The 18,343-nt window shown below is 43.1% G+C and overlaps 1 protein-coding gene across 2 annotated transcripts in view; it reads right to left on the bottom strand.

The window, feature by feature from the left end:
• The window catches only part of SH2B3 (SH2B adaptor protein 3), a 309,724-nt gene that overhangs the window by 16,209 nt on the left and 275,172 nt on the right, over nucleotides 1-18,343 (bottom strand). For both annotated transcript variants that reach the window (XM_077292566.1, XM_077292573.1), the window contains exon 8: nucleotides 8,838-9,009. In XM_077292566.1, the coding sequence (XP_077148681.1) occupies nucleotides 8,838-9,009 (172 nt within the window). The remainder of the gene's footprint in view (nucleotides 1-8,837; nucleotides 9,010-18,343) is intronic.

The following is an 18,343-nucleotide window of genomic DNA, read 5'->3' as shown; positions in this document are numbered from 1 at the left end:
CCCTTCCAAAGCTATAAACATCTGCCCCCAGATATTGGCTTTCCCTCTGCTGGTTATGAAAATTGAGAGGGAGCCCACACTATTTTTTCAGAAAAATAATCTTTTATTAATTAAATACATGTACAGTAATTTGCACGCACACTGTCAAGAAGTGACTGTCCAAGCCTGACACGACCCAAAGGGTGGTCGGTCACTAAACAGCGGAACTCACAAGGGAACACCGGGGACACGATAACAACGGTGGGTCCTGCGATAGCAAACGGGGAAATGGACACCTCCTGCACTCTCCTAAGGATGTGCCCTAATCTTCCTGATGTCCCTATACAGGTTCTTTCAACCTGTCGCCGAGCAGGATACCTTAGCCCTTGCTCGCCCTGCATCTATCCCTGGGTAGGGAATTGGGTAGTGAGAGCACTGGTCCCACCACTGCACTAATAAAACACAAAGGGAAAGTTTAGACAAACAAGGTATAAACAAACAACACTTAGCTTTCTCTGCTGCAATGCACAGTACAGCAGAGTAATGTACCAGGTATGAATATTCAACAGAAGAACCAATGCACTCAGCAAACTCCTTCCACTTCCTTGGTTGATCTCCAGAAGGACCTGTATAACCAACAGTCAGCTGATGCACCAGGTGACCTTATGAAGGATGGTGGGAGTGGTCACCACCATCAGCTGACCCAGCAGCAAAATAATGCAATAACACCAGCGGACACTGGGGGCGAAAAACTGCATTAACCCCAGACGACCAGAAAGGAAAAATGGGTTTTAATCAGAGGAAAACCAGATCTGCCACAGATCCAAACATGGATCGTGACACACACTGTACTAATTGCATTTATCACTGACATCTATATACTGTATCTATCTATTCTATATGTATTTACTGTATGTAATCTATCTCTTCTATCCTGTCACCTCCTGCAGTGATTTTACAGAACACGGCAGATGAATTACCGGCTTTTCTTCCCTCTATCTATATATGTACATACATACACCTATATATCTGTGTGTTACTGACATCTATATATCTATGTGTATATAATTATTCTCTCTATTCTATTCTAACCTGTCACTCTGTGATGATACTGTACGCGGTACATGAATTGCCGACTTTTCTATCTATCTAACTAATATATATGTGTGTTTTGACGAATATTTCCTTTGAAAACGATGTGTAAATGATAGAGAATTGCTGTATGTAAAAGCTCATGTTAAAATCGCATTGCAATCGCATAGCAATTGCAAAGCATTCGAATGTAAATCGGATGCTAGTTGTGAAAATTCGGATTGTACTAGCATGACACTCGCGCAACTCTCGGCAGGGAGACTTGGACTGATTTCTCTTACGTTTAGTGCGACTCCAGCCTTAAACTGAAACACACAATAACATTTAGTTCATAATGGTGACATGCTGTGAATGGTGATCATACTATGTGAATGTTCTGTGTAAATCTTGAGCTTAGCCATTCTAAGTCGAATAAAGATAATGGCATAAGCTTAGCAGTCTCTAGTGTAGAAGTGGCAGCAGAGGTAATGAATGACCTGTACAAATGGCAAAACATGCAATTTATTTTTAAATAGCATAGACTCTACATTTTGCATTCTGACTGCATAGTGTATGTAGTATATGTTAGTGAAAGGTTTAGCTTCACTCTAATGAAATGGATAACTAAGAAACATCTGAGGCTGCTATCAATGAATCAATTCAGTTCTGAAATGAAAACTTGAACAGCGAGTTCTGAGCGAGGCACAGCTGCACACTAAATAAAACCTCTCTTCTGTCGGGAGAACCTGTAAGATTTGCTTTGGTTTCAGTGTAAATATATTTAGCGCAATATTTAAAATACCCATTACTTTAGGAATCAGTGATATAACAATGTACTTTTGGTATACTGACAAGTAATGAAAGCATAGTAAAGTAAGATACTAGTTCCAATTTCATATTAAAGGGTTGTACTTAAATAACAAAAAAATCATCTACTGATCCAATGGATTTTCCGGGTTTTCCCCACTGGTCTATGGTTACAGGATGCCAGTGATGGTGTTCCATACCAGCACAAGACCGCTGCAGTCAATCACTGTCCTTAGTGGTCACGTACCATACTTACATTCATCACGAGTACACAAAGATGATGCCGGAAAGTAGTACAGCAAGATATTGTAGGCATAAGGAAACAAAATCCTGCAGGGGATCCTCAGAACATCTGCTCTGGCTAGAAGGCACCAATTCATTGATGAGGGGGCATGTTGCGTTAGATGCTCCAGATTCATTGAGGCGCATGCCTCTTAATGAAACAGTAGCATCTGTCAATTGGCGTGCTCATTGCCACCAATCTTACTGCAGTCAATGACTGGAGTGAGATTTCAGGTGTAAAGACTGCCACAGCTAGTCATGAGTTAGACGAGTTGTGGCACATCCTGATCGTTCCCTAGCTCCACCCATTTTAATGGAGCTGGGAGAAACTGGAGTGAAAATAACAAAAGTTGTCAAATTTTTGCGCAACTCAGAGTTACGCAAAAATGTGGAATCTGTTTAAAGCGATTTACGACACAATTATGGAGTAATTGTTTTGATGAATCAGGGCCATGGTGTTTTTTTCTCTTTAATTTTACAAAATGTTATGCCCTCCTTTTTTTTCTATACACTCACAGAACAATTTTAATATTAAATCTGCATATTTCTATAAATATCTCACCTAAGTAGTTGGCAATCAGTCACATTCAGCCTGGGCTATTTTAAACAAATATACAGGATATGTATATTTAGTTTAACTCTTTTCAGAAAATGCACTGCTAAACAGCTTTTATAAAAAGCATTAATGGATTAAAGCTATGGGCTGAGATTTCTCACAAACAATAATTTGAGTAGCACTTATAGTTGTATTCATCCTGTGCATTTTGTGATTCTTCTTAGTTGTTAACTGTTCTGGGATATATGAGCTGGAAGGTATAGGGTTTATATTTCTAGAAGAGGGCAGATAAAGAGTTTGAGGGTTGTTTCTTAAGTGCCCCAGGAAATATAGGTGTGAAGAATATTGGAGATACAATGTCATGTTAATCATTTGTATCCTATTTGGCATGGGATTACAAAACTCCCTTCCTTTGTGCAGTTGTAACAGATCACCTATCTCAGCAGGTCGTCAAGCCTCAAAAGGCTGTGCGTGACAGATCTCACACCTTGAGCCAGCTAAGCTCAGAACAAAAAGATTACTTGCTATATGGAGTCCATGCAGTGTAACTGATTTGTTTCAGACAGCTAGGATTTCATAAGGAGAATATGGACTTATCGTATGTCCTAGCCACACAAGGGTTACATTTCTGAGATCTTGGAAACAGGCCAAACTCCTTCAAGGGTCTTGATCTGTTCTAGCATGCCAGGGTGGAGAGTTACGAAGAATGGCTAGTAGAAGCCAGGTAGCAAAGCTTTATTTGGCCTCAATGCATAGCAGGGTCCCGGCTGGGTCAGATGATGCCAAAACCGCCTCCCTAGGGCCGTCCATTAAGGAGTTATGACCCATCTTAGGTTTTGGAGTTTTTAGCTGCCAGAGGCAAGGGGAGGGGGACGTAGGTTCAGCCGAGAGGGGTTAAATGCTCATGTAAAGCATGACCTATTACTTTTTCTCTGGGGAGGACGCAATGACACATCGTGTGGGGAGAAGTCAAGGAACAGAGAGGACCACCAGCCTCCCATGTGGCAGCCCCTCCCCCGCAAGCCAGGCCTTTCATCTGACTGGTAGTTTACTCATATTCTGCATGCTTTGTTCTACTACTATTGTATTTGCATATCTGATCATTGTATATGTATAACCATTGTGTATATTGTGTCTTGTCTAGTGTGCCCTTAAGGCAATTAAATACACTGCTCAAAAAAATAAAGGTCACACTAAAACAACACAATTTAACTCCAAGTCAATCAAACGTCTGTGAAATCAACCTGTCTAGTTATGAAGCAAAACTAATTGTGAATCAATTTCTCCTACTGTTGTGAAAATGGAACAGACAACAGGTAGAAATGATAGGCAATTAACAAGACACCCTCAATAAAGGAGTGTTTCTGCAGGTGCTGACCTCAGACCATTTCTCTGTACTTATCCTTTTTGGCTGTTTTGGTAACTTTTGCATTTTATCATTGCTCTCACCCCTAGAGGTACAGTAGCATGAGGCAGAAATTGCTCAGGAAGTGCAGTTAATCAAGGATGGTACATCAATGCGAGCTGTGGCAAGAAGGGTAGATGTGTTTGTCAGCACAGTGACCAGAGCATGCACAAGACACCAGGAGACCGGTCAGCACACCAGTGGAGGGGGCTCTAGGAGGACAACAACCCAGCAGCAGGAAAGCTACCTTCTCCTTTGTGCAAGAGGAACAGGAGGAGCAGTGCAATATGACCTCCAGCAGGCCACTAACAACCAAGTGTCTGCTCAAACTGTCAGAAACAGACTACATGAGGGTGGTATGAGGACCCGAGATCCACAAGTGGGTGTTGTGCTTACCGCTCAATGCCGTGCATGGCGATTGGCATTTGCCAGAAAACACCAAAACTGGCAGATTCCACATTGGCATCCTTTGCTTTGCACAGTTGAGAGCAGTTTCACACTGAGCTCATGTCAGAGCCTGGAGACGCAGTGGAGAACGTTCTGCTTTCTGCAACATCCTGTAATGGTGTGGGAAAGAAATACTTTGGAGGGCCTCACAGCCCTCCATGTGATAGCCAGAGGTACCCGGACTGACATTAGGTACTGGGATGGGATCCTCAGACCCATTGTGAGACCATAAGCAGGTGACTTGGGCCCTGGGTTCCTTCTGATGCATAACAATGCTAGGCCTCATGTGGCTAAAGTGTGTAAGCAGTTCCTACATGATGAAGGCATAGATGCTATTGACTGGCCTGCCCGTTCCCCAGACCTGAATCCAGTCGAGCACACCTGGGACATCATTTCTAGTTCCATCCACCAATGCCACATTGCTCCATAGACTGTCCAGGAGTTGTCTGATGCTTTAATTCAGGTATGGGAGGAGATCCCTCAGGAGAACATCCGCTGCCTCATCAGAACCATGCCCAAGCGTTATAGGAAGGTCATACAGGTACGTGGGGGCCACACACACTACTGAGCATCATTTATTGTCTTGATGCGCCTGTAATTTGATTTTCCACTTTGATTTTGAGTATCATTCCAAATCCAAACCTCCATGGAATATTAATTTTTATTTACATTGATCATTTTTATCTTTTATTGTTCTCAATGCATTCCACTGTCTAATAAATAAAGATTTGCAACTGGAATATTTCATTCAGTGATACCTAGGATGTGGCATTTTAGTGTTCCCTTTAGTTTTTTTGAATAGTGTGTATGATTTAACCATGGGTTTCTCTTTTATCTCGAATAGTGATCTCGGCTTAACATTCCACGCTACCGAGGCTGGTTTCTAATGGAACGGGCTTATATTTAACAGGTGCTGTCTCGCTGGTGCTAATGAAAAGGGCCTCTCAGCCTGTCAGGGTTGTGAGCGAGTGTAGTGTCACGTCAGTGACTGCATGGCCCACATTCTCTCACTTCCCGTGCCTTCATGGGACCGTGTGGACGCATGGTGTCTGGACAAAACTGTGCCACGCTGACATTACATGTCCCCATGGGGTGTCGAACGTCATGTTGGTGCAAGTGAGGAGAGTGTACCATGTGATCCTTCAGACATAATAGTGAAGATGGTGAGATGCGGTTCCTTCACAGTTGGCAACTATGGTTCATGAATATATTTATAGGGAATCTTTCAGCAGGATCATCCCTCCTGAGCCATGTATATGGACATGCAAGTCACAGGAAGCTAAATAAAATGATACTTTGATATCTGCGATCTGATGTCTTATTTTTTAAAAAGTCATGGTTTTCTTATATGGGCCGCATACTGATCTGCATGAGATTTTGCCTCCATCGATTAATTTAAATAAAATGGGACATTACCAGTTTGAGACATGTAACTAAAACAGCACAGGAGAAATGAAAATTGGATTCTTTCAAACACATTTTTTGCTCCTCTCTGATCTCTGCTATATTAGAGCCCTGCATGCCTGTGAGATGGAAATGAAGCTGAGAGGAACCTGCAGATGTGTCAGGTATATTCGCACACAGCTCTGCAGTGAGATCAGGAGAGTAGAGAGCGGCCATTACACATCTCACTGGTAACTCCTCCTTCATGTAAATCTATCAGGCAGCATCCTCCCCAGTGGCCTGGAAGAGGTCATTTATATAATGTGATAACAGATGATTTCTCAACAACAAGGCATAAGATATGAGGCATACAGGTAGGACTTTTTTTCAGCAGTCTATAATCTGTATGCCCATATTATGTATGTTTACAGCAGCCCATTCAACACATACGGTAACGGGCTGCTGTAAACGCAAGTGCTGGTATGGCAGCACGCTAGCGCAGATAGAGCATCTGCTAGCTCTATCTGCGCTAGCAGTGACGGACCCGGAAACGCTGCAGCCCGCGTCTCAGGGTCCGTCACTCAATGACGGCACATCCCTAGCGCACACCCATTGTGGGCGTGCGCTAGCGATGCGTCCGACATAGGAATTAATGGCGGCCTTTACGGACTACGTTACACCGCGTTTATGCCGCGGTGTAACGTAGTCAGTCTAACGGACGCCCATAACGTAGTGTGAACCCAGCCTTACATAAAGACTAGCAAGAGAGATGCAGCAGCTTTATGAATCTAAGCTGATCAGCCATACCACTAAATGTCGTGGCAGACTCCACAAGGCCTCTGAAATTCCCCTGTGATATTTGACACCACACTTTAGATTATATCCTGTTAACTGTGAGGTGGGCCCTCCATGGATAGCACTTGAACAACTAGATCGGACAACTCAACACCTTGAACTCCTTCTTAAGGCCCCGTCTCACATAGCGAGATCGCTAGCGAGATCGCTGCTGAGTCACAAGTTTTGTGACGCAACAGCGACCTCCATAGCGATCTCGCTATGTGTGACACGTACCAGCGATCAGGCCCCTGCTGTGAGATCGCTGGTCGTGTCGGAATGGCCTGGACCTTTTTTTGGTCGTTGAGGCCCCGCTGACATCGCTGAATCGGTGTGTGTGACACCGATCCAGCGATGTCTTCACTGGTAACCAGGGTAAACATCGGGTTACTAAGCGCAGGGCCGCGCTTAGTAACCCGATGTTTACCCTGGTTACCAGCGTAAATGTAAAAAAAAACAAACAATACATACTCGCCTTTCGGTGTCCAGGTCCCTTGCCGTCTGCTTCCTGCTCTCACTGACTGCCGGCCGTACAGTGAGAAGTGAGAGCACAGCGGTGACGTCACCGCTGCGCTCTGCTCTCACTGTACGGCCGGATCTCAGTCAGAGCAGGAAGCAGACGGCAAGGGACCTGGACACCGAAAGGCGAGTATGTACTGTTTGTTTTTTTTGGTAACCAGGGTAAACATCGGGTTACTAAGCGCGGCCCTGCGCTTAGTAACCCGATGTTTACCCTGGTTACCCGGGTGCTGCAGGGGGACTTCGGCATCGTTGAAGACAGTTTCAACGATGCCGAAGTCGTTCCCCTGATCGTTGGTCGCTGGAGAGAGCTGTCTGTGTGACAGCTCCCCAGCGACCACACAGCGACTTACCAACGATCACGGCCAGGTCGTATCGCTGGTCGTGATCGTTGGTAAATCGCTTAGTGAGACGGGGCCTTTAGGGTCCCCAAATCATTTATGAACATTTTTTGCATTTTGTCAGAACTTGTTATCCAGCGGAAATAAGCCACTGCCACTTCTAGAGCATACTGTTGCTATGAAGGATTCACTTGGTTAATAATAATAATTAGGTAGGTGACACATGTCAAAGTGAAATCCCATGTTTTTAATGCAAAATATTGCCCAGGGCATCACACTGCAAGCTTTCTTTTTCCATCCTGGTGCCATTTCTTACCCAAGTAGACGATATACATGCACCCAGCCATCCATAGGATGTAAAAGAAAACATGATTCATTAGCCAAGGTGCTGTTTTACTTTTTTCATGGTCTAGTTTTGTTGCCTATGAGCCCAATGTAGGAGGTTTTTGCAGCGGTCAGGGACCACATAAGCACTGTTACCGCTCTGTAGCCCCATATGCAGTAACCTGGGATGCACCTTGTCTTCTCAGTCTACCATAGCCATCTAGGCTTGGACGAGATGCCTTAGCCTTTGCTGGTTGGTTGACTAGTCATTGGTTGACTTATGTGGACCACTTTGGAAGGTGCCAGCAGGTACCATTATTATGAGATAATCAAAATTGTTTGTTTCATATGTCAGCGGTTTTAATGTTACAGCCTATCTCTGCAAAATGAGATATATCTAAACGTTATCTGCTATGAGACAACAAATATGGGCACTGCATCCATATCTGTAAGATAGCTTGGAGGAAATCTCCTATTGTGAGGAACTGTTGAGTTTATTGGGTATTGACGGTGTTCTCTAACAAGTCCCATAAAAATAACAGACGCAATGCAAAAATGAAGTAATCGAATTAAACCTTTTTTTCCATGGAGTCAGGAATTAAATGTCTACTGTTCCCTGCAGCAGGGTAACAAAACAAATCCGTTTTGGAAGCATTTGTAAATAACACAGGACCGCACGTAGACCTCATTCTCCACCTTCATGACGTATATAAAGTCACTCTCTCTCTGTTCCTCTGCCAAAAAGCTACACATGTGGCTGGTGGAAGCATATGGAAACAATGAAACCATTTTACTGAGTGTGGACAGTCATATGAGCCTTGTGTTCTGTACATATTGTGTTGATGAGTTAACAATCCCACATTAATTACAGAGAGGAGCGCACTTTTACCTTGTGAATGAACTGCTGACACTATATAACTAGACAACTTCACGTCTCCGGCAGCTCCACACTCTAGGGGTATTGGGTGCAAACGGAAGTAGTGAAGCATTTCGATTACAGACAGGAAACGGAGGTGTTGGACCCGGCACTGACCTCTTTCTGTCAATGTGAGTCGCAGGTGCTAGAAAAAATAAGACAATGTTAAAGTCTTCTAGATTGAATAACAGTGTGTTATTTTAATGAAATTACTGAAGGACAAAAATTTTTTGCATGAAAAGTGTCCTATAAAAATACACTAATTGTGTTGAAATAGCAGAGCATAAGAAAATTCCTTAAAGGAGTTGTCCATTTTTGGGGATGTTTTTTTTTTTTTTCTTACTTGAATGTATGTATTTTTTCTATTAAAAATAATTTTTGTCATTGGGATTCATTAACAATGTTGCACCATTTTCCAGCTACAGCTTCTATGCTTCACTGTTTTTTGGTGGCTGCAGAATGATCGGAGAATCCTTCCTGTACTTGTTCTGATGGTAAAATAGGAAATGTTGCAACTATTTTATCTCTTTTATATTTTTAGACCAAACGGCAAAACAGTTTTAATCCCCAAATATATGCATTTAAGTAAAAAAGATATGATGGAGAATCCCTTTAATGTTCCTTCCATTACAAAACAGACCTTGAGATTTTACATTTGAAACCATGAGGAGCCATGTCAGTTATCACATGTCAGGATAAGTTTACACACAGCGTGTTCCAAATTATTGTGCAAATTTTTCTCTGATTCTCCTAAATGGTAGATGGAAGTGAGTCAGTATAATATTCAAATCATCAACCGTTAGATGATAAATCACATTTTATTGTACAAACCGCCCCATGATAAAAGTATTTTTTTCAAAACTAAAATACTCTGAATGCTCTGTTCCAAATTATTATGCATAACAGAATTTCCAAACATTTTCTAGGTTGTAAGGAACTGAAAATGGTAAATTCTTGAATTTGCAGCATTAAAAGGTAAATTTGCTGAAATCAAATGTTTTTTTCCATCAAACACATCTGAACAGGCCTAGATACATTTAACATAGGACCGCTTCTTTGATACACCTTTACATTTCTTGCATGCACTGAACTTGTCATTTTTTGGATTGTTTATGCTTGGATTTCTTTGCGGAATGTCAGAATAGCCTCTCAGAGCTGCAGTTTTCTGATCTGCCTCCCACACTCAGATCTTTTGCTTGAGGATACTCCAACGGTTCTCAATAGGATTGAAGGCAGGGTAGGATGGTGGCCACACCATGAGTTTCCCTCCTTTTAAGCCCAAAACAGCCAATGACTCGGAGGTATTCCTTGCAGCATATGATGTTGCCTTGTCATGCATGAATATGGTTTTGCTACAGACGTCACAGTTCTTGTTTTTGAAGTAGTCACCCAGAAACTCTATATACTATGCCTTTGTTATTTTCACACCTCCACGGATCCTAAAGGTGCCTACCAGCGCTCAACCAATGACTACGGCCCAATCCATGATTCTACTACCTCCTTGCTGACGTTGTACCCTTGCTGGGACATGTTGGCCATCCACTACTCCATCCATCTGGACCATCCAGGGTTGCATAGCACATATCAGTACACAAGACTGTTTTAAAATTAGTCTTCATGTATGTCTGGGACCAGTGCAACTGTTTCTGCTTATGAGCAATGTTTAAGAGTGGGCAAATAGTAGGCTTATATACAAATGCACCAGCAGCTTCTAATAACTGTTTTCTTCTTTATAATGGTCTTCTAGCTTCTGCCCTCTTAATTCAATGAATTTGTCTGACAGAAACCTTCGTCATTAAGCCTTTATCTGCACAAACCTTATGCCTTTATCTGCACAAACTCATCTATACTTTATATAAACCACAAATCTTTTCATAGTATGATGATCATACTTAAGTTCTCCTTTTTTTTTTACCCATATGGAGTGAATGCTTTGGCCTACCTAATAATGTGGAATATCTTTCTTCAGTAGTTTTCTTTAAATTGCGCTCACCTGGCAAACTAATTATCACAAGTGTTTGAGATTAATTTCAGTTATACAATGAGCCCTGAGACACAATACCATCCATGAATTTAATTGAAAAACAAAAAAATTACATCTTTATGACACTTAAATCCAATTTGCATAATATGGATACATCTCGCATACAGTGGTGCTTGAAAGATTGTGAAAGCATATTTTTGCTTATATTTAACCTAAAACTACATAGGATTTCCACATAAGTCCTAAAAGTAGATAAAGAGAAACAAATCAAACAAAAATATTAGACTTTGTCATTATTTAAATTAGGAAAACGACTCAATATAACATGTCTGTGTGCATCAAATTTATGCGAACTTTTGCTTCCAGCATTTGGTGTGACCTTCTTGTGCAACAGTAACTGCATCTAAACGTTTCTGGTAATTGTTGATTAGTCCTGCACATCGGCGTTTAGTAATTTTAGGCCATTAATCTCTACAAAACAGTTTTAACCCTTATGTGGATTTTCTCCTATGAGCTTCTCATCTCAGATCCTTCCACAACATTTCTATAGGATTAGGGTCAGGACTTTGACCTGGCTATTTCCAAACTTTTACTTTATTCTTCTTTAACCATTCTTTTGCAGAACCACATGTGTTCTTTAGATCGATGTCTTGATGCATCACCCACGGTCTCTTGAGATTCAGCTCATGGACAGATGTCCTGATGGCAAGCTGTCCTGGCCAAGGTGCAGCAAGCCAGCATCAAACCATCATACTATTTACTGTACCACAACAGATGGTATGAGGTTTGTTTTGTCATAATACAGTGTTTTTCTTTCTCCAACTATAACATTTCTCATTTAAATGAAAAAATTCTATTTTAGTCTCATTTATCAAAGAAGCATTGTTCCAATATTCAGGTTCCCGGTGATCTTTAGCAAACTGCAGATTACATAAATATTCTTTTTGGAAAGCAGTGGATTTCTCCTTGCAGTCTTGGCACGTGCACCATTGTGGATCAGGATCCTCCTAACGGTGGAACCATAAACAATAATATAAGCTAGTGTGAGAGAGGCTTTTAATTGCTTAGACATAACCTTGAGTACCTTGGTAACCTCATACTCTATGAAATGCCTTCCTTTTGGAATGACCTTTTGTTATGGTTCTCAATGGCAAGAGAACATAGCCCAGCAAACATAAGTACTAGCTCTTGGAAGGATGGAAACTAAACTGACCATGAACTAAACCTGCCGCACAACTAACAGTAGCCGGGTAGCGTTGCCTACGTTTTTTATCCCTAGACGCCCAGCGCCGGCCGGAGGACTAACTAATCCTGGCAGAGGAAAATATAGTCCTGGCTCACCTCTAGAGAAATTTCCCCGATAGGCAGACAGAGGCCCCCACATATATTGGCGGTGATTTTAGATGAAATGACAAACGTAGTATGAAAATAGGTTTAGCAAAATTGAGGTCCGCTTACTAGATAGCAGGAAGACAGAAAGGGCACTTTCATGGTCAGCTGAAAACCCTATCAAAATACCATCCTGAAATTACTTTAAGACTCTAGTATTAACTCATAACATCAGAGTGGCAATTTCAGATCACAAGAGCTTTCCAGACACAGAAACGAAACTACAGCTGTGAACTGGAACAAAATGCAAAAACAAACGAGGACTAAAGTCCAACTTAGCTGGGAGTTGTCTAGCAGCAGGAACATGCACAGAAAGGCTTCTGATTACAATGTTGACCGGCATGGAAGTGACAGAGGAGCAAGGTTAAATAGCGACTCCCACATCCTGATGGAAACAGGTGAACAGAGGGGATGATGCACACCAGTTCAATTCCACCAGTGGCCACCGGGGGAGCCCAAAATCCAATTTCACAACAGTACCCCCCCCTCAAGGAGGGGGCACCGAACCCTCACCAGAACCACCAGGGCGATCAGGATGAGCCCTATGAAAGGCACGGACCAGATCGGAGGCATGAACATCAGAGGCAGTCACCCAAGAATTATCCTCCTGACCGTATCCCTTCCATTTGACCAGATACTGGAGTTTCCGTCTGGAAACACGGGAGTCCAAGATTTTTTCCACAACGTACTCCAACTCGCCCTCAACCAACACCGGAGCAGGAGGCTCAACGGAAGGCACAACCGGTACCTCATACCTGCGCAACAATGACCGATGAAAAACATTATGAATAGAAAAAGATGCAGGGAGGTCCAAACGGAAGGACACAGGGTTAAGAATCTCCAATATCTTGTACGGGCCGATGAACCGAAGCTTAAACTTAGGAGAAGAAACCCTCATAGGGACAAAACGAGAAGACAACCACACCAAGTCCCCAACACAAAGCCGAGGACCAACCCGACGCCGGCGGTTGGCAAAAAGCTGAGTCTTCTCCTGGGACAACTTCAAATTGTCCACTACCTGCCCCCAAATCTGATGCAACCTCTCCACCACAGCATCCACTCCAGGACAATCCGAAGATTCCACCTGACCAGAAGAAAATCGAGGATGAAACCCCGAATTACAGAAAAAAGGAGACACCAAGGTGGCAGAGCTGGCCCGATTATTGAGGGCAAACTCCGCTAAAGGCAAAAAAGCAACCCAATCATCCTGATCTGCAGACACAAAACACCTCAAATATGTCTCCAAGGTCTGATTAGTCCGCTCGGTCTGGCCATTAGTCTGAGGATGGAAAGCAGACGAGAAAGACAAATCTATGCCCATCCTAGCACAGAATACTCGCCAAAATCTAGACACGAATTGGGTTCCTCTGTCAGAAACGATATTCTCCGGAATACCATGCAAACGGACCACATTTTGAAAAAACAGAGGAACCAACTCGGAAGAAGAAGGCAACTTAGGCAGGGGAACCAAATGGACCATCTTAGAGAAACGGTCACACACCACCCAGATGACAGACATCTTCTGAGAAACAGGAAGATCCGAAATAAAATCCATAGAGATGTGCGTCCAGGGCCTCTTCGGGATAGGCAAGGGCAACAACAATCCACTAGCCCGAGAACAACAAGGCTTGGCCCGAGCACAAACGTCACAAGACTGCACAAAGCCTCGCACATCTCGAGACAGGGAAGGCCACCAGAAGGACCTTGCCACCAAATCCCTGGTACCAAAGATTCCAGGATGACCTGTCAACGCAGAAGAATGAACCTCAGAAATGACTTTACTGGTCCAATCATCAGGAACAAACAGTCTACCAGGTGGGCAACGATCAGGTCTATCCGCCTGAAACTCCTGCAAGGCCCGCCGCAGGTCTGGAGAAACGGCAGACAATATCACTCCATCCCTAAGGATACCTGTAGGTTCAGAGTTACCAGGGGAGTCAGGCTCAAAACTCCTAGAAAGGGCATCCGCCTTAACATTCTTAGAACCCGGCAGGTAGGACACCACAAAATTAAACCGAGAGAAAAACAACGACCAGCGCGCCTGTCTAGGATTCAGGCGTCTGGCGGACTCAAGATAAATTAGATTTTTGTGGTCAGTCAATACCACCACCTGATGTCTAGCCCCCTCAAGCCAATGACGCCACTCCTCAAAAGCCCACTTCATGGCCAAAAGCTCCCGATTCCCAACATCATAATTCCGCTCGGCGGGCGAAAACTTACGCGAGAAAAAGGCACAAGGTCTCATCACGGAACAATCGGAACTTCTCTGCGACAAAACTGCCCCAGCTCCGATCTCAGAAGCGTCGACCTCAACCTGAAAAGGAAGAGCAACATCAGGCTGACGCAACACAGGCAGGGGCGGAAGAAAAGCGGCGCTTAAGCTCCCGAAAGGCCTCCACAGCAGCAGGGGACCAATCAGCAACATCAGCACCCTTCTTAGTCAAATCAGTCAATGGTTTAACAACATCAGAAAAACCAGCAATAAATCGACGATAAAAGTTAGCAAAGCCCAAAAATTTCTGAAGACTCTTAAGAGAAGAGGGTTGCGTCCAATCACAAATAGCCTGAACCTTGACAGGATCCATCTCGATGGAAGAGGGGGAAAAAATATATCCCAAAAAGGAAATCTTTTGTACCCCAAAAACGCACTTAGAACCCTTCACACACAAGGAATTAGACCGCAAAACCTGAAAAACCCTCCTGACCTGCTGGACATGAGAGTCCCAGTCATCCGAAAAAATCAAAATATCATCCAGATACACAATCATAAATTTATCCAAATAATCACGGAAAATGTCATGCATAAAGGACTGAAAGACTGAAGGGGCATTTGAAAGACCAAAAGGCATCACCAAATACTCAAAGTGGCCCTCGGGCGTATTAAATGCGGTCTTCCACTCATCCCCCTGCTTAATTCGCACCAAATTATACGCCCCACGGAGATCTATCTTAGAGAACCACTTGGCCCCCTTTATGCGAGCAAACAAATCAGTCAGCAGTGGCAACGGATATTGATATTTAACCGTGATTTTATTCAAAAGCCGATAATCAATACACGGTCTTAAAGAGCCATCTTTCTTAGCCACAAAGAAAAAACCGGCTCCTAAGGGAGATGACGAAGGATGAATATGTCCCTTTTCCAAGGACTCCTTTATATATTCTCGCATAGCAGCATGTTCAGGCACAGACAGATTAAATAAACGACCCTTAGGGTATTTACTACCCGGAATCAAATCTATGGCACAATCGCACTCCCGGTGCGGAGGTAATGAACCAAGCTTAGGTTCTTCAAAAACGTCACGATATTCAGTCAAGAATTCAGGAATCTCAGAGGGAATAGATGATGAAATGGAAACCACAGGTACGTCCCCATGCGTCCCCTTACATCCCCAGCTTAACACAGACATAGCTTTCCAGTCAAGAACTGGGTTATGAGATTGCAGCCATGGCAATCCAAGCACCAACACATCATGTAGGTTATACAGCACAAGAAAGCGAATAATCTCCTGATGATCCGGATTAATCCGCATAGTTACTTGTGTCCAGTATTGTGGTTTATTACTAGCCAATGGGGTGGAGTCAATCCCCTTCAGGGGTATAGGAGTTTCAAGAGGCTCCAAATCATACCCACAGCGTTTGGCAAAGGACCAATCCATAAGACTCAAAGCGGCGCCAGAGTCGACATAGGCATCCGCGGTAATAGATGATAAAGAACAAATCAGGGTCACAGATAGAATAAACTTAGACTGTAAAGTGCCAATTGAAACAGACTTATCAAGCTTCTTAGTACGCTTAGAGCATGCTGATATAACATGAGTTGAATCACCGCAATAGAAGCACAACCCATTTTTTCGTCTTAAATTCTGCCGTTCACTTCTGGACAGAATTCTATCACATTGCATATTCTCTCGCGTCTTCTCAGTAGACACCGCCAAATGGTGCACAGGTTTGCGCTCCCGCAGACGCCTATCGATCTGGATAGCCATTGTCATGGACTCATTCAGACCCGCAGGCACAGGGAACCCCACCATAACATCCTTAATGGCATCAGAGAGACCCTCTCTGAAATTCGCCGCCAGGGCGCACTCATTCCACTGAGTAAGCACAGCCCATTTCCGGAATTTCTGGCAGTATATTTCAGCTTCGTCTTGCCCCTGAGATAGGGACATCAAGGCCTTTTCCGCCTGAAGCTCTAACTGAGGTTCCTCATAAAGCAACCCCAAGGCCAGAAAAAACGCATCCACATTGAGCAACGCAGGATCCCCTGGAGCCAATGCAAAAGCCCAATCCTGAGGGTCGCCCCGGAGCAAGGAAATCACAATCCTGACCTGCTGAGCAGGATCTCCAGCAGAGCGAGATTTCAGGGACAAAAACAACTTGCAATTATTTTTGAAATTTTGAAAGCAAGATCTATTCCCCGAGAAAAATTCAGGCAAAGGAATTCTAGGTTCAGATATAGGAACATGAACAACAAAATCTTGTAAATTTTGAACTTTCGTGGTGAGATTATTCAAACCTGCAGCTAAACTCAGAATATCCATTTTAAACAGGTGAACACAGAGCCATTCCAGGATTAGAAGGAGAGAGAGAGAGAGAAAGGCTGCAATATAGGCAGACTTGCAAGAGATTCAATTACAAGCACACTCAGAACTGAAGGGAAGGGAAAAAAAAAAATCTTCAGCAGACTTCTCTTTTCTCTCCTTTCTCTGTCAATTAATTTAACCCTTTTTGGGCCGGTCAAACTGTTATGGTTCTCAATGGCAAGAGAACATAGCCCAGCAAACATAAGTACTAGCTCTTGGAAGGATGGAAACTAAACTGACCATGAACTAAACCTGCCGCACAACTAACAGTAGCCGGGTAGCGTTGCCTACGTTTTTTATCCCTAGACGCCCAGCGCCGGCCGGAGGACTAACTAATCCTGGCAGAGGAAAATATAGTCCTGGCTCACCTCTAGAGAAGTTTCCCCGATAGGCAGACAGAGGCCCCCACATATATTGGCGGTGATTTTAGATGAAATGACAAACGTAGTATGAAAATAGGTTTAGCAAAATTGAGGTCCGCTTACTAGATAGCAGGAAGACAGAAAGGGCACTTTCATGGTCAGCTGAAAACCCTATCAAAATACCATCCTGAAATTACTTTAAGACTCTAGTATTAACTCATAACATCAGAGTGGCAATTTCAGATCACAAGAGCTTTCCAGACACAGAAACGAAACTACAGCTGTGAACTGGAACAAAATGCAAAAACAAACGAGGACTAAAGTCCAACTTAGCTGGGAGTTGTCTAGCAGCAGGAACATGCACAGAAAGGCTTCTGATTACAATGTTGACCGGCATGGAAGTGACAGAGGAGCAAGGTTAAATAGCGACTCCCACATCCTGATGGAAACAGGTGAACAGAGGGGATGATGCACACCAGTTCAATTCCACCAGTGGCCACCGGGGGAGCCCAAAATCCAATTTCACAACAACCTTTGCTGGTCAGACCCTCCTTTGGAGGGTAATAATGGTCTTGAATTTCCTCTATTTGTACACAATATATCTGATCATACATTGGTGGAGTACAAACTCTTTAGAGATGGTTTTGTAATCTTTTCCATCCTAATGAACACCATCAACTCTTCTTCTCAGGTCCTCAGAATTCTCTTTTGTTGGGGCCATGATAGATATATATATATATATATATACAGTTATATGAAAAAGTTTTGGCACCCCTATTAATCTTAAGCTTAATGTTTTATAAAAAATGTTTTTTTTGCAACAGCTATTTCAGTTTCATATATCTAATAACGGTTGGACACAGTAATGTTTCTGCCTTGAAATGAGGTTTATTGTACTAACAGAAAATGTGCAATCTGCATTCAAACAAATTTTGACAGGTGCATAAGTATGGGCACCTCACCAGAAAAGTGACATTAATATTTAGTAGATCCTCCTTTTGCAAAAATAACAGCCTCTAGTCGCTTCCTGTAGCTTTTAATGAGTTCCTGGATCCTGGATGAAGGTATTTTTGACCATTCTTCTTTACAAAACAATCCCAGTTCAGTTAAGTTTGATGGTCGCTGAGCATGGACAGCCCTCTTCAAATGATCCCACAGATG

This window comes from Ranitomeya variabilis, chromosome 1 (assembly GCF_051348905.1).
Source record: "Ranitomeya variabilis isolate aRanVar5 chromosome 1, aRanVar5.hap1, whole genome shotgun sequence".
Taxonomy (NCBI): Eukaryota; Metazoa; Chordata; class Amphibia; order Anura; family Dendrobatidae; genus Ranitomeya; species Ranitomeya variabilis.
Note: the sequence above shows the minus strand (reverse complement) of the source record. Positions and strands in the feature narration are given on the sequence as shown.